At 38.5% G+C, this 23,004-nt stretch overlaps 1 protein-coding gene across 1 annotated transcript in view; it reads right to left on the reverse strand.

Moving 5' to 3' along the window:
- Positions 1–8,036: 8,036 nt before the first annotated feature.
- Positions 8,037–23,004, reverse strand: part of CCNT1 (cyclin T1) — a 31,722-nt gene continuing 16,754 nt past the window's right edge. Inside the window, exons 6-9 of the mRNA XM_039221098.1 lie at positions 21,815–21,860; positions 20,524–20,687; positions 20,295–20,365; positions 8,037–9,989 (exon numbers count right to left, since the gene is read on the reverse strand). Coding sequence (XP_039077029.1) covers positions 8,577–9,989; positions 20,295–20,365; positions 20,524–20,687; positions 21,815–21,860 — 1,694 coding nt within the window. The 3' untranslated portion in view covers positions 8,037–8,576. The remainder of the gene's footprint in view (positions 9,990–20,294; positions 20,366–20,523; positions 20,688–21,814; positions 21,861–23,004) is intronic.

A 23,004-nucleotide genomic window follows, 5' to 3' on the forward strand; every position in this document is an offset into this window, starting at 1 on the left:
ATTTTCCATTTTACAGATAAGGTAACCAAGCAATAAAATGGGCTTCTATCTAGTAAATGGGAGAGGTGGGTGCATTTGAACCCAGCCCTCATTCTTTATCCCTTACTTCCTCTCATATAGTACAGAGCATTGAACTGAGAATAAGGAAATAGGAGTTCTGGTTTAGGCCCTGCTTCTCGAAAATTCTCCACAATTTCATACTAAGTAACGGAGGTATATAGAAATGGTAGACAAAATCCCGGTTTTATCATACTTTAGCAATTTTTAGTCAACGTCTTTTTCATCTCCGCCACACCTCTTGTAGAAATGAACCAACAATCTCTCCTTCTAACCCTTTTGGATCTTTTTTGCATCCCAACCTTCCCAAGCTTCTTTATCTACTGTCAGTTTCATTTACGATGTTTCTCCAGTACCAATGAGCAGGTATGATTCACAGTGCAGATGAGTATAGAGAATCTACAATGCTCAAACAACAGCAGTCAGCTTAGTCACAAATGATTAAAACAAAAATGGGAGGTGGAGTAGGTAGAAGAGATGCCAATTCCAAATTAGGGCATCCCTAGGAGGCCCATTCCTGAAATTCATTCAACAAATATTTACTGAGCACCTAAGTGACAGGCACTGGACATACAGAGAGAACAAGAAAGATAACTCTACTCTTTTGGAGTAAACGTGCTTGAGCAGTTTGGGATTGTGGATGCAACACAAACAATATTAATAGCAACTGATTTATGCACATAAGCAAACACTCCAACCTTCAGAAGGGGTACAAAGAAGACATTTGTTATAAACACTCTACAACTCCAAACTAGCTGGAGGCAACCACATTAAAGAAAATATGGGAATCAGAATCTACAACCAGGCACAACCTGGCTGGCTCAGTCCAAGAGCATGCAACTCTTGAACTTGGCATTATAAGTTCAAGCCCCACATTGGGTTTAGAGATTACTTAAAAATAAATTCTTAAAAAAAAATGCAACCAAATGTAATATCATAAAGGAATATTAAAACCCTACTATAGTGAAAAATGAAAAGAGGCTTTAGGAACTAGACAGGGATACAGCAGACTTTCTTTAATTAGAAAGTCTACTATAGGTCTTAGTAGGAAAAAAAAACCTGTTAAATCCAAGAGAGGCAAAAAATTGCTATGTAGAGCCATTTTCTTCTAAGTAGGAAAGAAGGCAGATATTATTAAAGGGTCAAGATGTTAGCAAATTCTTTGTGCTGTTTAACAAAGTAGATGGCTGTTTTTAATCCACTGAACACTTTGCTAGCTATTGAATAGGTTAAAGTGGACCTGAGGCTCTTTCTAAATAAAATTTGGCAAGATGAGTTTTTTTTTTATTTAAGTGATCTCTTTTTTATTTAAGTAACCCCATGTAGGGTTCAAACTCATGACCCCAAGATCAAGAGTTGCATGCTTTTCTGACTGAGCCAGTCAGGTGCCCCACAAAAATGAATTCTTGAAGGAAAGAGAATTTTTCAGTAATTTGGAGTTTTGGGGACCAATCCTAAAGAAAGGTATGTGTGTGAGAGAGGCAGAGACAGAATAAATATGAATGAATGCCAAACTCCTCCTCTTTCTGTAGTCATCCTCATCTCAGTATGACAACCCCATTCTTCCAATTTGTCAGGCCAAGCACTGGGAATCATCCTTGACTTCTCTTCCAACTTTACAGCAGATCCTACTAGCTCCAACTTCAAGATACGTAAGTTCTCATTACCTAGTCCGAGCCACCCTCATCTGAATTACTGTGAAAGCCTCTTTGACTCCTGCAATCCATCTTAAATACTGAAGCCCAAATGAACACTTTAAAACCTAAGCTAGATCATGTCACTCGTCAGCTCAAAGCTTTTTCGATTGTGCATTTCACTGTCTACATAATGGCTTACAAGGCCCTGCAATATTTAGCCTTCCACTGCCTCTGTAACCACGTATCATACTAGTCTCTCCTCACTTGTGTCCACATTAGCTACACTGACCTCCTTGCTATTTCTCAAACATGCCAGCATGTTCTTACCCAGAACCTTGGCGCTTGCTTCCTGAAATGATCCTGTAAAGTTCTTACCCCAACTATTCCCATCGCTTTCTCTCACCTCTTCCAGATCTTTGCTGAACTGTAATTTCATGAGGCCTTCCTTCCTAGCCATCTTATTTCCGTTTCAAGAGCCCTAGCTACACACACACACACAAAAAATCTCTATCCCTCCTTCTCCACTTTACATTCTCCAAAGTATCTGTCATCTGATATACTGTTTTACTTGTCTCTCCTAAAACTACAATGTGTAAGTTCAATGAGGAAGGATGTTTATGAGTTTACCACCATATTCCCATCAGTAAGCAGTACATAGCACTTGATAGGTACTATTTTCTAATGAAAGAATAAATGTAAGGCAGCAAAGTGCCTGAAACTACTCTTCAGAAAGGTCTATCTAGTATTCAATTTTAACTTGCTTTTATTGCTGTGGTTTTTCAGGTACCTGTTGGTTCTGTGTTATGTGAAATGAAGAAACGGTGCAAAAAAAGGTAGCACATGTAGGACAGGTGACATAAACCACATCAGTTCAGAAATAGGCCCGAGCTACAGATTGCAGTAAATAGATGCCTCTTACACAGTAACTGCAATCCACAAAAGACATAGAAAGGGCTGCAAACTCTCCTCAGAACATTGAATGATAGAGATCAAGTTGATCTTACTCAGCCATGAAGTGTCATGGAGACCAGGATCACATAAGCATTGATTAGGTGAAGCCTAATTCTATCAATTGGGTGGCTCAGTCGGTTAGGCATCAGACTTCGGCTCAGGTCATGATCTCACGGTTCGTGAGCCTGCATCGGGCTCTGTGCTGACAGCCAGCTCAGAGCCTGGAGCCTGTTTCAGATTCTGTGTCTCCCTCTCTCTGACCCTCCCCTGCTCGCTCTCTCTCAGGAAATATTTTTTTAAAAATTTTTTAATAAAATAAACATGATTTTGTAATATTATCCATCCCTATATTCATTTCTCTTCTCTTCCATTCAAACCAGACCAGAATTATTAAAATATCAGCAATTTCCACAAAAGTCTTAGGAGAGGTATAGCAAACAAAAATCCTAAGTTGTCTTATTTTAGAAAATGTAAGGATGACCAGAACTCAAGTAATTTTTTTTCAGAAGTGTACATCTTTCTGTTAAATTGATCTTTTTTTCCTTATAGAATTTATTTACTTATTTCTGAGAATGAGGGAGAGATAGCGGGGGGAAGGACAGAGAGAGGGTCCCAAGCAGGGTATGCACTGTGTGTGGAGCCCAAGTCAGGGCTTTAACTCCTGAACCATGAGATCATGACCTGAGCCAAAACCAAGAGCCGGACATTTAAAGGACTGAGCCACCCAGAAGCCCTGCCTTTTAGTTTTTAAACTATAGCTTCTGCTAATTTTGTTATAATTTTGGAATATTTTAGCATAAAAATTCTTTCCCTTTAAAAAAATAGTTAAGGAGAGGGAGGGAGGCAAACCATAAGAGATTCTTAAATACTAACAAACTGAGGGTTGATGGGGGTGGGGGAGAGGGAAAATGGGTGATAGGTATGGAGGAGGGCACTTGTTGGGATGAGCACTGGGTATTCTATGGAAACCAACTTGACAATAAACTATAATAAAAAAATTATTTTTTAAATATGTTAATTTACAAGATTTAAGTATGTGTGTGGTTTTATATGCCCCAGAAAGAGTGAGTAGTCACTATCAATTTTTCCAAGCAAAAATACTATATTGAGTGAGGGGTTTTTTCCCCTCTGACGACATCATACTTTATACCACCAGGTTTTTCCAATGAATTCAATTCCCACAGGATCCTGTGTAGTAGAAAGTACATACTACTACCGAAACTAAAACAAAACTTTAATCATAACAATAAGGTGACAGTTAAAGACTAATTTGAAGACTCAGGACACATAAACAATCAGATGAGTGTTTTATCATTAACATTTATTGATGGGATGGATAAATACATATTGAGAAACATACTTGACAGCAAGATATCAAACTGATAGCCAGACTATAAAATGTATACAACATCCTTTTTTAAATTTTTTAAAAATGTTTTGAATTTTTTACAAAGAGCCCTTACTATAATGGTCACTTACATCCTATCAATCACATAACAGCAGTAGAGATCCCAGGGGTAGCATCCAGAACTGAGGTGCCCCGAGGAGGACAGAGGCAACAGCAGAATAGTATGCTGAGAAAGGACTCTTAAGAGCAATACAAAGAAAACAGACAAAAATATTACCACAAAATTGTACCTGAGTGACATAGATTGGTAAAGTATTTAATTTTTTTTTTCTTCTTTGCTCTTTGGTCAGATAAGAAAACGGAGTTTCAGGTGTGTGGAACAGGGTAGGGAAAGGTCAGTTTCAAATCCAGAAACCTAGGTTAACACTAAGTTAGGCTGCTGCATTCTTTTCTTTGTGCGCTTAACCCAGACAGCACTTCCATCTTGTAACCAATTCCAATGTGATCAACCACTAATCAGTTAGGTCCTCAGCATTCAACTGAAGAGCTCCTGATAACCTGATGGAGACATACTTGTTCTGGCTTCAATTAGTATGCTGTCAAGCATCCCTCTCCACGCTTAACGTGGCAACGGAAAACCGGAGTCTTCTCTTCTTTTAATTCAACCATAAATATGCACTCATAAAGGGGAAGAGCAGACACTGCTTTTTAGCAAACATTCATTTTCTTTCCCTCCCTTTTCCAATGCCAAGTTCATATTAAAAGCTTTAACACATTAAAATGGAAGGGTCTCCCACTTAGAAAATAATTCTCACTCCAGACCACTCTCTCAGGTAGGATTGCAGTACCATGCTTGTTTCAAACTCACACCCACAGAGGGATAAAACAACAAAATAAAACTTGATATTGTGATATAACATGAACACTTCTTAAACCATCAGGAGCAAAACTCGGTTAAAACCTGGGTGTTAACAAGCAGCAACATGGGAAATCTGGGGAGGTAATGAAGACACTGAAAGCTTAGTGGGACTACAGAAGGCTTATTTCTCACCCTGTGAAGGGTTGCATAGACTGCTTAAATTCTCCTAAACCCAAGAAAATTAACACTTATATTCCAACTTCAAGATGTTCTAGAATATTCCTTTTCCTAGCATTAGTATCAAAAGAACTCATCAACAAAAGAATAATCCTTTTAAAGAACTGTTCTGTTCCCAAGCTCCCACAGTTCCTGTGTTTCTGTGGGAAATAAAGATCTTTAAAACTCCTACCATACTGGGACAAGACCCTTCTAATTGCCTTTGTCCAGAAGCAAAGTATGAGGGGTATGCATTTTCAATATGGGGAATTAGTTAGCAGAAGCTTAAGGAAATCCAGCACTGATGTTACCATGATTTTATTTCTATAACCTACCCATTGCAGTTTCCAAACAAGATTTAATCTTTTTTTCTATCAACCCTAGTCAAGCCAATAATACAGAACTATAACAAAGGGTATATTGAATCAAAACACTAAAATCATGAAGAAGGAGAAACAACTGAGAGTCTCAGATATGGAAATACACTGATTCATGAGTGAGAAACTTAGACTAAGTCCTACATATTTTCTAAACCCAAAAAGCATAACTGATATTGCAGAAGACCAATTTAGCTTTAAATTAATGCTTCACTAGAGTTCAGTCAACAGCAACACAGGTATCTGATTAAAAGCCCTAAGGACATTCCACAGGTATTTGTTTTTGCCAATATGACATTCAAGCAAGGTTTTAGTAATGAGATTTACAGAAATTGAAGCTCCAGGCCTGCTTACCACCACTTATCCTTGATAGTCTAGGTTAAAAGGAGAAAAACAGCCATGTTTAACTAGACTAGCTTTGGATGTATAAATCCCTTTTCTCACCCTTTGAAGGTATGAGCATAGAGAAAACACAGAGTTTAAAAACCACAAAACCCTTTGAAGCCTAAGTTTATGTACTTTGAACAATATGCATGCTAGTTGACAGGCACATCTACTAACCCAAATGCAGCAGCTTCATGCAGAGCACATAGGACATTCATGGCATATGAACAGATCTAAAAGCAAACACTGTAAATATCTTAAAACAGTATCAGGAGCCAGTAATATAGAAGTCTTTAAATTGACCTATATTAACAATGATCTACTAGTGCAAAGGCCAGACTACATAGCAGAAAGCAGCTCTTAGGCTCTAAAAAGCACTTTTTCTAGTTCGTTCCTGACAAAAGGTCTAAGGAACTAACTACAGACTGTCATGGAGAACAGCTTTGAGGCCAAATGGATATGTATGCCTCTGTGGTGAAGGAGTGCATATGATTAGAAAATATGTGGCATTTGATGAGAAAAACTGAATGCTAGAAAAGGCATTTTCATAATCAAATCAGTGATCAATTCCACAAAGATACATACCCAAACTAAATAAACTTGGGAAGGTCAGGAAGGAAAGCAGACTCCACCAAACAAAATCTAAACAAGTAGCCTAGATTTAGTAAGCACATTATAAATCTACCAATTACCTAGCACAACACAGAAAATATCAAGAAAAAAAGAGGAAAATGCCTTCTATAAAAATGAAGTAACATTCCAAATCAAAAGTATTACTGGTTGACAGGTCGGCAGAGAGCTCATTTTACACAGCAATGGCAGGCACTCTAGACAGTTCAAATATGCAAAGATGCAGGACACTAATTCACCTTAAGGTTTACTGTACAAATTCCTTCCTACATTAGGCCAGTGCATCAACAATTCCAATTGCCTCGGTTTCCCCACTCTGTTCCTGGCAAGCAGCAGCACATGTCCAACTCCTGTCTCCCTATGACTTCCAATGAAAAATAATCAATTTCTCTATAAAGAATATTTGGTGTACAGGAAGCTGGATTAAAAACAAGACAAATTCAAATTGCATCATCTTTTCATAGCAAAAAATACCATGAAGACCAAAGACTATCACATCAAATGATCTGTGGCCTGGTGGCACTTTGAGTTACAACTTGGCTTAGAATGCTTTCTAGCCCCTTCAAAGATTTCTTTCCTCGACAAAAGTGCTAGGATCTTGAATACTTGAATACCAATTATCCTGAAATCTGGGATAATCAAGCACCCATATGACTCAGTGATCCATTTTTTTAAAGAACAATCTTAGAAATCTGAAAAACCTCTGCCTAGGAGCTAAAGCCACCAAAGATGAACAATCTGTACCTATGGGCTAGGCCTGCTTACCCTCATGACACCAGTACTGTTAAATTCACAAGCTCCAATCTCTGAAGTCATATAGGTTGCAAAAATTAAGGATGCAGCTGTTTCCCTTTAGATATACAGATAAAAAGCAAGTCTTACATTCATAATGTAATTTAAAATACAATATCCTAAAAATACCCAATCACAATTTCATTGTTTTCAGTATCCTCTAGCTCCATTGCTTCTCCCAGAACTATTCTCATATATGGTCTGAGCTTTCATTGGCAGGATATACAGCACATCTCTTTTCCCTTCAGAGACCCTGAGACTGCTCTCACTTGAACACTTTCCCAAAGCCCAATTTGAGAAAAAGACACACCCAATTCTGTAGGGCAGAAGCCAGCCTTGCTCTCCAATCCTTCTTCCGCAACCCCACCTTTGTTCTGCATCAAAAGGAAAAAGGGGGTAAAAGGAAGTTTTTATAATGGATTCCAGAGTCAGGTCACTGGCTGCACTTGCCCAAACTAGAATTTAGAAGACTACCAGTCAATCACAACATAAAGAAATGGGAAAATACCATGTTAAACACATGCCTCTTCCTTCCTTTATGTTCTAAAGGCCACACCGTGTTCTCTCTAGTAGACTGTTGGGAAGTGAAAATGGTGAGGGACAGGGAGGGAAAGATAAAACATGATTTTTAAACACGCATACTTAAAAACACACATACTCACACATACACACTTAAAGGTCTCAACACTTCAAGTGGCCAGAGCCTATTAGAACTCAAGGCCAAAAGCCTACCCTCCCATCCCCCCTACACCCCCCCCCACCCTCCAATCCCACCCCCAGGAGTCATTGCTATGTATCTCATACACACAGCAAAATCCCTATCCCCTCCCCAATGATATAAAAAAAACTAAACAGATAACTTACTTTCTTTAAATTACTTTTAAAAGTCTCTTAAAAGTTTTTGACGTTTAAATACTTCCTCTCTTCTGATATATTAAACACCAAAAGGATCCAAAACTGTTTGATAAAACCAACCCTCCATATTTCAGTCCTAGCAAGAAGAGGGAAGACATCAACTCTAATCGATCTAATTAGGAGGTGGAGAGGCCAAAAACAGAGAAAGTACTCTTAATCCTTCACAGCTTAACACAATCTCACCTCTCTAATACCAGTAAAAACTATAATAAAATAGTTAAATTTCTGAGGCAGTAGATATAACAACCAAGCCCCTCTACCATCCTCCCACCTGCATGTCAATATTCATTTTTTCCTTAGTCCAAGAAGGGTGACATATTTCATGAGGGAAGTAATTTCCTTAGTCCAGAATCAGTAGTTTAAAAAAAAAATTGTTTTTAAGGAAGTTTTTTTCTCCTCTTTTTTCTTTCTTACTTAGGAAGGGGTGGAAGTGGTGGAGGAGGTTCTGATGGTAGAGGCGGGAGCCGGGGTTTGTCTGTATTGCCAGACCTGGAGGACATTCCACCACCCCGTGGATTCAGATATTCACCATAAGAATGAACAAATTCAAATGCAGGGGGCTGAGTGGGCTGAACACCCTGGGCACTGAGAAGGGAATGAAGCATATTCACAGTATCTTGATAGTCTATTGTCTGGGTTGTGTTGTGACCATTGGCCCCAGTGGGCCCTTTATCCAGTTTCATATGAGGAACTCGAGTTTTACAGCTGGGCTGTGAAAAGGGAAGGCCACTTGTGTCTGAGCTGTGCCCAGGCAACTGGGCCATTGTAGGAAGAGGAGGGAAGGAGAAATTGATGGAAGAGGATTTAGTACTCTTGGCAATCTTGGCTGGATGATCAAACACTGCCCCTCCAGTTTCTTCAGAGGGGCCCCTTTTACGAGTAGAACTGGAAGAGGAGAAAGAACTAGACAAGCTATAGGTTTTGTGTGCTAAGGTGCTTGTCTGGCTACTATGTTTTGGATCTCCCGGACGTTTGTTCCCAGTACCAGCTGGAAGCTGCGAGTGAGAGTGCTTGTGTGAGTGGTGATTATGATGATGATGATGATGATTAGATGGATGGGTCTTGTGCTTTTCTTTGTGTTCTCGGCCCTTTGTGACACTGTCCTCTACAGAATTGTGCTTGTCAGCTGCAGCATGGACTTTAATGCGCATTTTTATCTCCTCTGGTTTTGAAGAGGCAGCTTTATCTGTACTTGCCACTGGGATTCTCATTTTGAGAGCTGCTTTGTCAGCCTTTTCCAGAAAAGGCCGCTCAGGGTTTTCTGAGCCCTCTATGGGCATTTTCAGAATGACCGAAGAAGAATGGCTATCATGGTGAGACAGGAGATTCTGGGCAGCATACGCATATTGTGACTTCACATTGGCCTCCATGTTCTCTAACTGCCTCTTCTGGGCAGCCAACTCTTCTGCATGCTTTGCACGATATTCTTTCAGAGACACTTTAGCTGATGGCACACTCTTACTATTCTGCTTCTGGGAAATAAATGCATTTGAACCATCCTGTTGCAAAGAATGATCAACTCCTATAAGTGCTAAATTCTCACTAGTCCGATGACCCTGAGCAGGTTCCAGTTTAAAAGGGGGTTGGGAGGACAGCCAACGTTCGCCCTGCAACATCTCCACATTGCTTAAGTTGCTGGATGACTCTTCAGTGGCTGGAAGGGAAGGCACTGCACTTGTGGTAGAAGAAGTTGACATGCTCATTAAACCTGCGATAGTTGTGTCTGAAGAGCTTTGGGAAATCATATTGAGAATTGTCTGCTCTGAAGTGTTTTCATCTGTTCCTCGATCATCTGCTTTTGTTTTCTTGGCAGCCTGGCATGCCTAGAATGAAGCAAATGACATCTCTTCACTTCAGGAAATTTATAAAACGGAAAACAAAAACAAAAAGCACAACCTAAAATGAGAAGACTGTGCTTGCTCCAACACTGGAAGTTTTGGATAGTGCCCAGGCAATCAGCTACTTTGAGATCAATAATTATTACCACTAGAAGTCAGATTTTAAAAATCTTCAGTCAAGCGTCACACAAACAGCTCTCAAAGAAATCTCTGCACTCCCATGTTCACTGCAGCACTAGTTACAACTGCCAAGATATGGAAGCAACCCCAAGTGTCTGGATAAGCAAAACGTGGTACTTACATACAATGAAATTGTACTTAGCTCTTAAAAAAAAAAAAAAAAAAAAGAGGATTCTGGGAAAATGTCAGAGTAGGAAGCACCAAGAATCTGTCTCCTCACCTAGAAAACAACTGCACTGGCAGAATCGGTCTGATGTAACTCTTCTGGAGTCTGTTGAAGGCTTGCAACTTTTGGGGCAAGCCTTTGACAGTAAATTGGGGTTAACATACATCAGTTTCATCTCTCAGCACATTAGCAACTACCCATCTCCTACCCCAGCCACAATGGAGGCAGCTGTGCACCCATTCCTAGAGTAGCTTGCACACACTTTGGGGAAGCCAGTACCAGCAAAAAAGACTCTGTCCTACAAATACCAAGCTCTGTGCTCTGACGCCTGATTGCAGCTTCTGATCACAGAGGTACAGACCAAGAGGCAGGCAGCCACTGTTATTGCACCTCCCTCCACTGTTGCAAGCTCTTCCCACTCTGGCTAAAGTAACTTCCAGGGGATTCCTTTCTCCTCTTCACTTTTTGCTTTTTATCCCCTTTTGGGAGCAAGACATTAAAAGGCAAAAGTAAATACAGAGAGATTAGAAAACTTTGACCACAGAATCCCAGGGAAAGGATCAGAAAAAAGTGAGAATACCTTCGGTTTACACCTCAGGCTGATCCTCATCAGGAACATCATACAAAACCAAATCCACTCCCCATCCCAAACCAAAAACAAACAGAAAACCCTGGGAATTTGATTTATAGAGTTACCACATTACTAAATTCAAATGTTTGGCATTCAACAAAAAATCACAAAGCATTTGAAGAACAGGAAAGTATGGCGCATACAAGGAAAAAAAAAATAAATCAACTAAAACTGCCCCTGAAAAAGACTGATGGCAGATCTACTACAAAGACTAAAATAACTCCCTTAGGAGCACCTGGGTGGCTCAGTCAGTTAAGTGTCCAACTCCTGATTTCAGCTCAGGACATCATCTCATGGTTCATGAGTTTGAGCCCCACAAACAAAGGACTCCTATCTCTCTCTCTCTCGAAGTAACATTTAAAAAAATTAAAAACAAGCAAACAATAGTCTATAACTGCCTTTATTTTCTACATGATTTAAGAGACTAACACAGTTTAAGGGAAAAAACACAATTATTAGTGTAAAAGCTAGTATTACTGTAACTTTGGTTAGTAACAAATCTTAATTTCTATATGCTGATCCATAGGAGCACATGTACCCCAATGTTCATAGCAGCACTCTCAACAATTGCTAAAACATGGAAAGAGCCTAAGTGCCCATCAACGGACGAATGGATCAAGAAGATGTGGTTTATCTATACAATGGGATACTACATAGCAATGAGAAAGAATGAAATCTGGCCATGTGTAGCAACATGGATGGACCTTGAGGGTGTTATGCTGAGCGAAATAAGTCAGGCAGAGAAGGACAAATATCATATGTTTGCACATATAGGAGGATTAGGAGGAGGAACTTAATGGAGGACCATGGGGGAGAAGAAGGGGGGAAATGGTGGGGGAAAGGGAGAGAGGCAAACCATGAGAGACTCTTGAATGCTGAGAACAAACTGAGGACTGATGGATGTGGGGGGGGAGGGGGGAGATGGGCATGGAGGGGGGCACTTGTGGGGATGAGCACTGGGTATTATATGGAAACCAACTTAACAATAAACTATTTGTAAAAAAACAAAAACAAAAAATCTTAATTCCTATATAACTTAAGAGGCTAATACACCTAAAACAAGTATTAGATTATGTTCTGGGAGCAGGTAATGAATGTTTAAAGATAACAACTCTGTGACAGCCAACAATCAGAGACGTGGGGATGCAGCTATAAAGGAAAGGAGTTTTGTGTTACTGAAGTTAAACCAACATAAATTCAAACTCGTATAACTTTGTGATATCAAATGTAATCCTCATGGTAACCACAGAGAAAATAGCTGAAAATATACACGAAAGGAAATAAGAAATTTAAAATTTTCACTATGGAAAAATCACCTAAAAGAAGACAGTAATGCAGGAAATCAGGGACAAAAAATAATACAAGGCATACAGAAAACAAATAGCAGAAGCATAATGATATCATCTATAATTACTTTTAATTGTAAATAGATTAAATTCTCCAATAAAGAGAGAAACTGTCAAAATGCATAAAAACATATGATCCAACTATATGCTGCCTACAAGCAACTGAGATCCTAAGACCCAAACCGGTTGAAAACAAAAGGACGGAAGGAAAAACATACACCATGCAAACAGTACCCAAGAGAAAGCAAGGGTGGCTAGTGGCTATACTTTTTTTAAGGTTCTAACTTTTTAAGTTTATTTTGAGAGACAGAGTGTGCGCATGTGCATGGAAGTGGGGGAGAAGCAGAGAAAGAATCCCAAGTAGACTCCATACTATCAGCTTGGAGCCCAGAGCAGACCTCGAACTCATGAACCATGAGATCATGACCTAAGCCAGAACAGAGAGTCAGAGGCTTAACTGACTGAGCTACCCAGGCGGCCCCTCAAAGGGTGGCTATGCTTATATAAGACAAAATACGCTTTAAAACAAAAATGTTTTCAAAAATAAATAAAATAAAAAAGGTTTCAAGAGACAAAGAAAGACACTATATATTAATAATAGGCTCAATAAGCAATGATAACAATTATAAACATTTACACACCCAATAAAAGACCATCAAAATATATGAAGCAAAAACTAATAGAATTGAAGAAACAAGACAGTTTCACACTAATAGTTCAAGACTTTAATACCTACCCACAAAAATGGACAGAACAAGCCAACAAAACATAAGGAAACAGAGAACTTAAAATATAAACCAACTAGATCTAACAGTCATATATGAACACTCTAGCCAACAAACACTATAAACATTCTTCTCAAGTACACTTAGGGCATTTAACAGGATAGACCATATGTGAAGCTACAAACTAAGTCTCAATAGATTTTTATTTTTTAATTTTATTAAAGAAGAATTTAATGTTTATTCATTTTTGAGAGCGAGACAGAGAGCATGAGCAGGTGAGAGACAAAGAGGGAGAGGGAGACACAGAATCTGAAGCAGGCTCCAGGCTCCTAGCTGTCAGCACAGAGGCCAATGCAGGGCTTGAACCCACAAACCGTGAAATCATGACCTGAGCCCAGGTTGGATGCTCAACCGACTGAGCCACCCAGGCACCCCTCAATAGATTTTTAAAAGACAGATAACATACAAATTAACTTTTCTGACCACAACAGGATAAAGTTAGAAATGAGCAACAAAAGGAAAACTGGAAAATTCACAAAATTGTGGAAATTAAACAGCACTTTTTTAAATGTTTATTTAAGAGAGAAAAAGAGAACTTGAGCAGGGGAAGGACTAAGAGAGAGGGAAACAGAATCCCATTCAGGCTCTGCACCACCAACACAGCTCAATGCAGTCCTCAAACCCACAAACCATGAGATCATGACCTGAGCCAAAACCAAGAGTCAGATGCTTAACTACCTGAGCCACCCAGGTACCTCTAAACAGCACTTCTAAACAACCAATGGGTCAAAGAAGAAATCAAAAGGGAAACTGGAAAATACTTAGGGCTGAATGAAAACAAAAAAGCAACTATTAAAATTTATGGGATGTAGCAAAAGCAGCACTAAAGGAGAAATGTATAGCTATGAGCAGTGACATTTAAAAAAACAATAAAGATCTCAAATGAAGAAACTAACGTTATAATTTGAGCAACTAGAAAAATCAAACTAAAGCCAAAGCAAGCAGAAGGAAGGAAATAGCAAAGATTAAAGGAGAGATAAAACAGAAAACAGAGTAAGAAAAATTAATAAAACTAGAAGTTTGTTCTTTGAGAAGATCAAAAAAATTAAACCTTTATTTAGCTAAGTGGAGACATTGTTACCAATTTTACAGAAATAAAAAAGATTCTAAGAGTACTCTGAACAATTGCATGCCAACAAATTAGATAATCTAGATGAAATGGACAAATTTCTAGAAACACAAAACCTACCAAGAATAAACCATAAAGAACAGAAAATCTGAATGGATCTGTAACTAGTTAGGAGACTGAATGAATAATAAAAAAAAAAAACCTCCCAACAAAGAACAGCTCTGGAACTGATTGCTTCACTAGTACATCTTTTTTTTTTTCTTCCTAATTATTTGTTGTTGTTTTTTTTTTTTTTTTTTTACAAATAGTTTATTGTCAAGTTGGTTTCCATATAACACCCAGTGCTCATCCCCACAAGTGCCCCCCTCCATGCCCATCTCCCCCCTCCCCCCCCCACATCCATCAGTCCTCAGTTTGTTCTCAGCATTCAAGAGTCTCTCATGGTTTGCCTCTGCCTCTCCCCCACTATTTCCCCCCTTCTTCTCCCCCATGGTCCTCCATTAAGTTCCTCCTAATCCTCCTAAACATGCAAACATATTTGTCCTTCTCTGCCTGACTTATTTCGCTCAGCATAACACCCTCAAGGTCCATCCATGTTGCTACACATGGCCAGATCTCATTCTTTCTCATTGACGTGTAGTATTCCATTGTATAGCTAAACCACATCTTCTTGATCCATTTGTCCATTGATGGACACTTAGGCTCTTTCCATGTTTTAGCAATTGTTGAGAGTGCTGCTATGAACACTGGGGTACATGTGCTCCTATGCATCAGCATTTCTATATCCCTTGGGTAAATTCCTAGCAGTGCTACTGCTGGGTCATAGGGGAGTTCTATTGTTAATTTTTTGAGGAACCTCCACACTGTTTTCCAGAGGGGCTGCACCAGTTTACATTTCCACCAACAGTGTAGGAGGGTGCCCATTTCTCCACATCCTCGCCAGCATCTCGAGTTCTCTGATTTGCTCATTTTAGCCACTCCTGCTGGTGTGAGGTGGTATCTCAGTGTGGTTTTGATTTGTATTTCCCTGAGGAGGAGGGATGCTGAGTATCGTTTTATGTGTCTGTTAGCCATCTGGATGTCCTCTTTGGAGAACTGTCTGTTCATATCTTCTGCCCATTTCTTCGCTGGTTTATTTGTTTTTTGGGTGTGGAGTTTGGTGAGTTCCTTATAGATTCTGGATATTAACCCTTTATCTGATATGTCATTTGCAGCTATCTTTTCCCATTCCGTTGGTTGCCTATTAGTTTTGTGGGTTGTTTCCTTTGCTGTGCAGAAGCTTTTAATCTTGATGAGGTCCCAATAGTTTATTTTTGCTCTTGATTCCCTTGCTTTGGGGGGTGGCTTCACTAGTAAATCTTAACAATTCAGAGTAACACCAATCTTTTTAAAATTTTTTCCCAAAAGTTTGAAGAGGAAGGCACACCTCTCAACTCATTCTAAGAGGCCAGCTTTACCCTGATATCAAAGCCAAAGACACTTCAAGAAAACTAGGGTGGCTCAGTCAGTTAAGCATCCAACTTCAGCTCAGGTCATGATCTCACAGTTCATGAGTTTGAGTCCCATGTCTGGCTCTGTGCTGATAGCTCAGAGCCTGAAGCCTGCTTCAAATTCTGTGTCTTTGTCTCTCTCTGACCCTTCCCTACTTGTGAGCGCTCTTGCTTTCTTTCTCAAAAATAAACATCAAAAAAAAAAAAGGAAAGGGGTGCCTGGGTGGCTTAGTCGGTTAAGCGTCCGACTTTTGCTTAGGTCATGATCTCGTGGTTCGTGGGTTCGAGCCCCGCGTCGGGCCCTGTGCTGACTGCCAGCTCAGAGCCTGGAGCCTGTTTCAGTCTGTGACTCCCTCTCTCTCTGACCCTCCCCTGCTCACGCTGTCTCTCTCTCTCTCTCCTAGAAATAAATAAAACATTTAAAAAAATTTAAAAAAAAAAAAAAAAGGAAAAATATAGACCAATATCCCTTATGACCACTGATGTAAAAATTCTCAACAAAACACTAACTGAACTGATTAGCAGCATATTAAAAGGATTATACACTATGACTAAGGGGGATTCATTCCTGAAATGCAAGAATGGTTCAACATACAAAAATCATCCATGCAATATACCACACAAACACAACAAAGGGAAAAAAATACATGATCGTCTAGATACAGAAAAAGCATTTGACAAAATTCAACACCCTTCATGATAAAAACAGCTAACAAACTAGGAATAGAAGGAAACTACCTCAAAATAAAAGCCATATACGAAAAACCCACAACAAATATCACATTCAACAGTGAAAAACTGAAAGCTTTTCTGCTAAGATCTAGAAAAAGGTAAGGATGCCCACTCCTATTCAACAAAGTACTAAAACTTCTCATCACAACTAGGTAAGGGCCACATGGGTGGCTCAGTCAGTTGAGTATGTGACTCTTGATTTCAGTTAATGTCATGATTCCAAGGTCGTGGGATGCAGCCCCGCATCAGGCTCAGCACTGAGTGTGGAGCCTGCTTAAGATTCTCTCTCTCCCCCTCTGCTCCCTCTCCCCTGCTCACATGCACACGCACTTTCTCTCTCTCTCTCACAAAAAAAAAAGTTAAAGAACTAGGCAAGAAAAAGAAATAAGCATTCAAATTGACAAAAAAGTAAAATTATCTGTTTGCAGATGATATAATCTTATGTAGAAAACTCCACACACAAAAAGTTAGAATAGATGAATTCAGCAAAGTAGCAGGATACAAACTCAACACATAAAATTCAGTTGCATTTCCATACATGAACAATCTATAAAGGAAATTACGAAAACAATTCTATTTACAATAGCATCAAAAAAAACAAAAACAAAAACCTAATGATTAACTTAACCAAGGAGGAGAAAAACTTGTACAATTAAAACTGCCAAACACTGGGGCGCCTGGGTGGCTTAGTCGGTTAAGCGTCCGACTTTCGCTTGGGTCATGATCTCGCGGTTCGTGGGTTCGAGCCCCGCGTCGGGCTCTGTGCTGACTGCCAGCTCAGAGCCTGGAGCCTGTTTCAGAGTCTGTGTCTCCCTCTCTCTCTGACCCTCCCCTGTTCACGCTGTCTCTCTCTATCCTAGAAATAAAATAATAATATTTAAAAAAATAAAAAAAAATAAAAAATAAAAAAATAAAACTGCCAAACACTGCTGAAAGAAATTAAGTAAGACATAAACAGAAAACTCATCCCACGTTCTATATTCAAAGATTTAATATTGTTAAAATGTGAATATTATTACCCTAAGTAATCTATAAATTCAATGCAATCCCTATCAAAATCCCAATGATGTTTTTTGCAGAAATAGAAAAGGATACCCTAAAATTCACATGGGCTCTCAAAGGACCCCAAATAGCTAAAACAATTTGAAAATGAAGAACAAAACGGGAAAATTCACGCTTCCTGACTTCAAAACTTACTGCAAAGCTACAGTAATCACTGTACAGTAATACATGTGATACTGGCATAAAGAGACAATACAGACAAATGTAAGAGAATAGAAAGCCCAGAAATAAATCCTTGTAATATATGATCAAATGATTTTTGCCAAAGGTACTAAGACCATTCAATGGGAAAAGGATAGTCTTTTCTTTTTTTTGTTAATGTTTATTTATTTTGAGAGAGAGAAAGAAAGAGAAAGACAGCTGCACGTGAGAGAGCGAGCAGGAGAGGGACAGAGATAGGAGAGAGAATCTGAGGCAGGATCCAGGCTCTGAGCTGTCAGCACAGAGCCCGATGAGGGGCTCAAACCCACAAACCAAGAGATCATGACCTGAGATGAAGTCAGACGCTTAACCCACTGAACCACCCAGGAGCCCCAGGATAGTCATATCAATAAATAGTACTAGGAAATCTAGATACCTGCAGGCAAAAAAATGAAACTGGGCCCTTACCTAACACTATATACAAAATTAACTCAAAAATGGATAAAGGGCTTAAAACTCTTGGAAGAAAACACAGGACAAAAACTTCACAACAGTGGATTTGGCAACTTTCTAGATATGACATCAATGGCACAGGTAACAAAAAGAACAATCTGAACCTCGAATTTTTTTATTTTTCTAATTCAAAAATTTAAAAATCACTTCAAAAAATTAAAATTAAACATGGAACTACCATATATCCAGCAATTCCACTTCTGGTTATATAACCAAAAGAATCAAAAGCAGGGTCTTGAAGAGATACCTATACACCCATGTTCATAGCAGCATTATTCACAATAGCTAAAATACAGAAGCAACCCAAGTGTCCATCAATAGATGGACAGATAAGCAAAATGTGGTACATGCATACAATGGATATATGATTCCACTCGTATGAGGTACTTAGAGTAGTCAAATCATAAAGACAAAAAGTATAATTGTAGTGGTCAGGGGCTGGAGTTGGGGAAGGGGGATGGGTAGTTATTTAACAGGTATAAAGTTTCAGTTTTACAAGATGAAAAGAATTATGAAGATGAATGGTAAGGATGGCTGCACAATGATATGAATGTATTTAATACTACTGAACTACACATTTAAAAATAGTTAAGATGGTAACTTTTATGTTGTATTTTTCCACAATTAAAAAAAAAGATGGAAATCCAGCCATCTGCCACAATATGAATGAATCTGGAAGGCCTTTTGCTGTGAAATGTGCTAAGACACAGAAAGACAAAAAAACTGCATGATCTCACTTACGTGAGAAATCTGAAATAGTTAAACTCATATATATAGATAAAGTAGATAGTGGCCTCGGGGAGGGGGAAAACAGGGACATGTTAGTCAAAAGTACAAAAGGTCAGTCATACAAGGTAAGTCCTAGAGACCTACTATACAACATAATGTCTGTAGTTTAACAATATAGTACTGTATATGCAAAAATTTGCCAAAAGTAAATCTTGTTAAGTGTTCTATCACGTGCTGAAAAAAGTTAATCTATACCATTGCTACAAGGCAATCAAAAAAAATGAATCTGTGCATATCTAAAATCCATTCATGAATGTCTATGCCTTACAACTGCTTAGGACAGCAGTTAGTCCAAAAGCAAATTCCAGAAATACTGGTGAGGTGTCATAGGATTACCATGATGACCTATGTACTCTCAAGCCTCTCTTGAATCCCATTTTCTACAATTCATTGAACTCAGGAGAATGAAATGAAGTTTATCAATCTGGATTTCTGAGAATGCAAAAAACATTTTTAAACAAACTTTCTGACACTGAGGGGAAAAAAGAATGATTCCATTATGCATAAGTATGACTGAAAAATATCTGAAATACAACTTTAGCCTGCAATCTATATAAAAACAAAGTTCTAAAATCCATTTAAAAAGGGGCGCCTGGGTAGTTTAGTCGGTTAAGCGTCCAACTTCAGCTCAGGTCATGATCTCACGGTCCATGGGTTTGAGCCCTGCGTCAGGCTCTGTGCTGACAGCTCAGAGCCTGGAGCCTAGTCTGGATTCTGTGTTAGCTCTCTCTCTGTCCCTCCTCCACTCTCATGCTGTCTCTCTGTCTCAAAAATAAACATTAAAAATTTTTTTTTAATCCATTTAAAAAGCAAATAATCTCAGGGTGGCTGGGTGGCTCAGTCAGCTAAGTGTCCAACTTTGGATCCGGTCTTGATCTTGCAGTCTGTGAGTTTGAGCCCCATGTCATGTCTGGATCCTGCTTTCGATTCTGTGTCTCCCTCTCCACCCCTCCTTGCTCGTGCTCTCTCTCAAAAATAAACAAACATTTTTTAAAAAATTAAAAGCAAATAATGTCAAAGACAGAATGATACCAGCTCTAACCTTGTAACTCTATCTTTCCTCTAACAGAAGCCAACATTTTATGACTCAGAGAAGCCATATCCCCCCCTCCCCCCCCCAATGGTCTCCATTAATTGCTACTGACTGTAGCAATTTTGCTACAATATTGCCAACTGACTGTATCACCGGAGTTAGAACAACACAAAACAAATCCTGCTGTTACCTACTACCATTGACTTCTAGGCTAGGACCCAAGCTATGAAGCTGAAGTCATGAGAAAAGGAAAATTCCAAACCAGAGGAACATATCCAATTCTGGTATATTCACTGTGCACTCAAAGGAAAAAAAATGGTTTTGTACCACAACCTGACAGCAAAAATTCTTACCCTCCAATTCCGAATTCGTTTGAGCCTGTTGGGGGTTTTCTCCAGAATCTGCAGAAACTCATGTGTCAGTTCTACAAATGAAATAGAACACTTAAGAAAAACTCAGAGTACAAGTGAAAAACAAGAATAACCTCAACTAACTATTTTCATCTGTATCAAGTCACTTTGGGCCACACATGTGACAGATAAAGCGCAAGTGCTTTCCAAGGTCCCTTACTCTAAAACTTACCATCTAAAAGTTCCAAGGTCACAGTGGCGTCAACATACTCCCACCAGTGCTTCCCATCAGTTGAGACTGGGATCTCCCAGTTGGACCACTTGCAAGCCAGATGAATGCAGACACAGGCCACCACAGGAGGTGTGTACTGCAGGCTAAATGTGGTCAAATGCAGGCTGACATCAGAGGGAAGGAAACAAGAGAGTGTCATGAGCTCTCAATTCTGAACCCAAAGTTAAAACTCTCCATTATATAAAAAGAAAAAAAAATTAAAACAAACAAACAAAAAAAAAAACCACTGGAGAGTAAAAAGGGCAATATCCAGAGCTCTAATCTAGCACTCTACAGGATTTTCCATTAACCCACCTGCTCAGGTAACATTTCTAAATTTTTTGGCTATATATCATTCAATTCACATACTGACAGAAAACCAGGACCAAAACCAAAACCAAAACGACAGGGAACTCTGTTTTTTAAAATAAAGATCTATTATCCTGAGGAGCAGCTTAGTACTTACGGAAAATTTTAAGATTTTTGGCTATGTGTAATCCCTAAACCAAACACTTAAAACCCCCCTTAAAATTATCTTGTCTCTTGCCAATCACAGGTCTGGTCTATTTAAAATAATGAATAGACAATCTCTCAATTGTGAATGTGCTTGATTGATGGTTTACTTCAAAAATGTCTCCTATCAGGCTGTAAAAGTGAACTTCTTAGCCCTGACAGTCAAAGGAGTATCTTTGGTTTTCATGAACAATCAGAGAATGAGCAAGTAATTTGGTAATACAAGTTATGTATTATTTTTGTTTTAAAAAGGGAAGAAGAAAGAGAAAGTATTACAACTCTTTATACATATACATGCCCATTTATCTGACAATAGGGGAAGAAAAAGGAAGTCTTTTCAATACCATAATTATTGTAGAATCCTCCAAATTAGATTCTCAGTCACTGTCAATGAACTCCAAGTTTACCTAAACTTACAGAACTATGCTCTGGGATATTTTAAAGCAAAGACATGCAGAATTGAGTATGCTACCAAACAATCAGTACTGCATAATTATATTACCTTAGCAAATTAGAAAGCATAGATAGTTAAGGTATAGAATAAAAACTGTATAGAAAAACCAACATTTACCAGAGAATTTCTGTAACACATTGTATCAAAGATCCATCCTGGTTCTCTGGGTTCTAGTTTACTAAGTGCCAGACCGGATATCTTTCCATATACCCCTCAAAAAGTGACAATTCCAACCCAAGTAAAGTCCTATCCCAAAAGAGAAGGGGAAAATATTAAAATATAAACCTGTTGGTTGCCATGAAGTAAGAAGTTTGTGCCAAGTCCTTGCTTGCTAAAAAAAAAAAAAAAAAAAAAAAGAGGGGGAGAGGGAAAAAGTTATTAGTTCATTTGTTCTCTACAGTTATTTAGTGAACATTTAATATTTCCTAGTAGAGACTATCACAACAATCAAGGGAGACAAGGTCCCTGATCACCTGCTGTTTAACATTCTACCAAAGGAGACAAATTAGTAATTTGTTATTACAATAACTGGGAACTCAAGCTTTATTCTGCACAGCAAGTATTAAAATCCAATTCCTGGACATCCTCCCTACAGTGTGACTCAGTATGTTTGGAGAATGACACAAGCATTTTAACAGGTAACCCAGAAATTCTGATGCAAGTGTCCACTGAGAAATACTGAACTAGAAGATGAACAAATTTGGAAGCAATATCAGAACCCAGAAGACCTTGATATATTTGCTAAGAGTGATATGTGCTTTAAAAAACAAAAAAAAAAAAAACAAAAAAAAAAAAAAAAGGTTTTTGAGTAGCCTGTGATTCAGACCCTAAATCATCAAATAACATGAATTACTGATATATCACAATGAAGGGGGAATAAAAACAACACATCCTTCTTTCCCCAAAAATTGCTCTCAGTAAAATAAAGCAAATTTTAATCTTCCTTAAAGCTTAGTCTGTTCAATACTGGCATATATCCACCTCTGTTTAACCTTATCCTTGCTCAATATAAACCTTCTCATGCTTTCAAAATATAAAGAACTTGGGAAAATTGTGGGAATTTACAGATGAAGCACACATTAGCAAAACATAAAATAAGGCCAATTATCAGTTTCATCTACAAGACAAAAAGGCACTTCAATGCACAAGTGTCTAGATAATGCTACTACTATTTAAGTAAGAGGAACAAAGTTTCATGCAATTATAGCTACTAAGTTAAGTTAGAATAAAAAAGGAAGTCCTGCCAAGGGTTTGTCAATCATGGAAATAAATCAAATAAATTCTAGATGATCCTCTGAGTGGCCTATAAAAAGCTGTCTAGGAGAATCAACCCTAAAATCAAATTAAGATTACCACTCCCAAAATATCCTTAAACTGCTAATGATACTCATGATTTGACTTTATAAAATCTGACCTACGCTCTGACAAACATCCTCAACAGACTAATTATCTTTAACTGTAGAATTTTTCTTAAA

Source organism: Hyaena hyaena, unplaced genomic scaffold (genome assembly GCF_003009895.1).
Source record: "Hyaena hyaena isolate Hyena2069 unplaced genomic scaffold, ASM300989v1 scaffold_936, whole genome shotgun sequence".
NCBI classification, from domain to species: domain Eukaryota; kingdom Metazoa; phylum Chordata; class Mammalia; order Carnivora; family Hyaenidae; genus Hyaena; species Hyaena hyaena.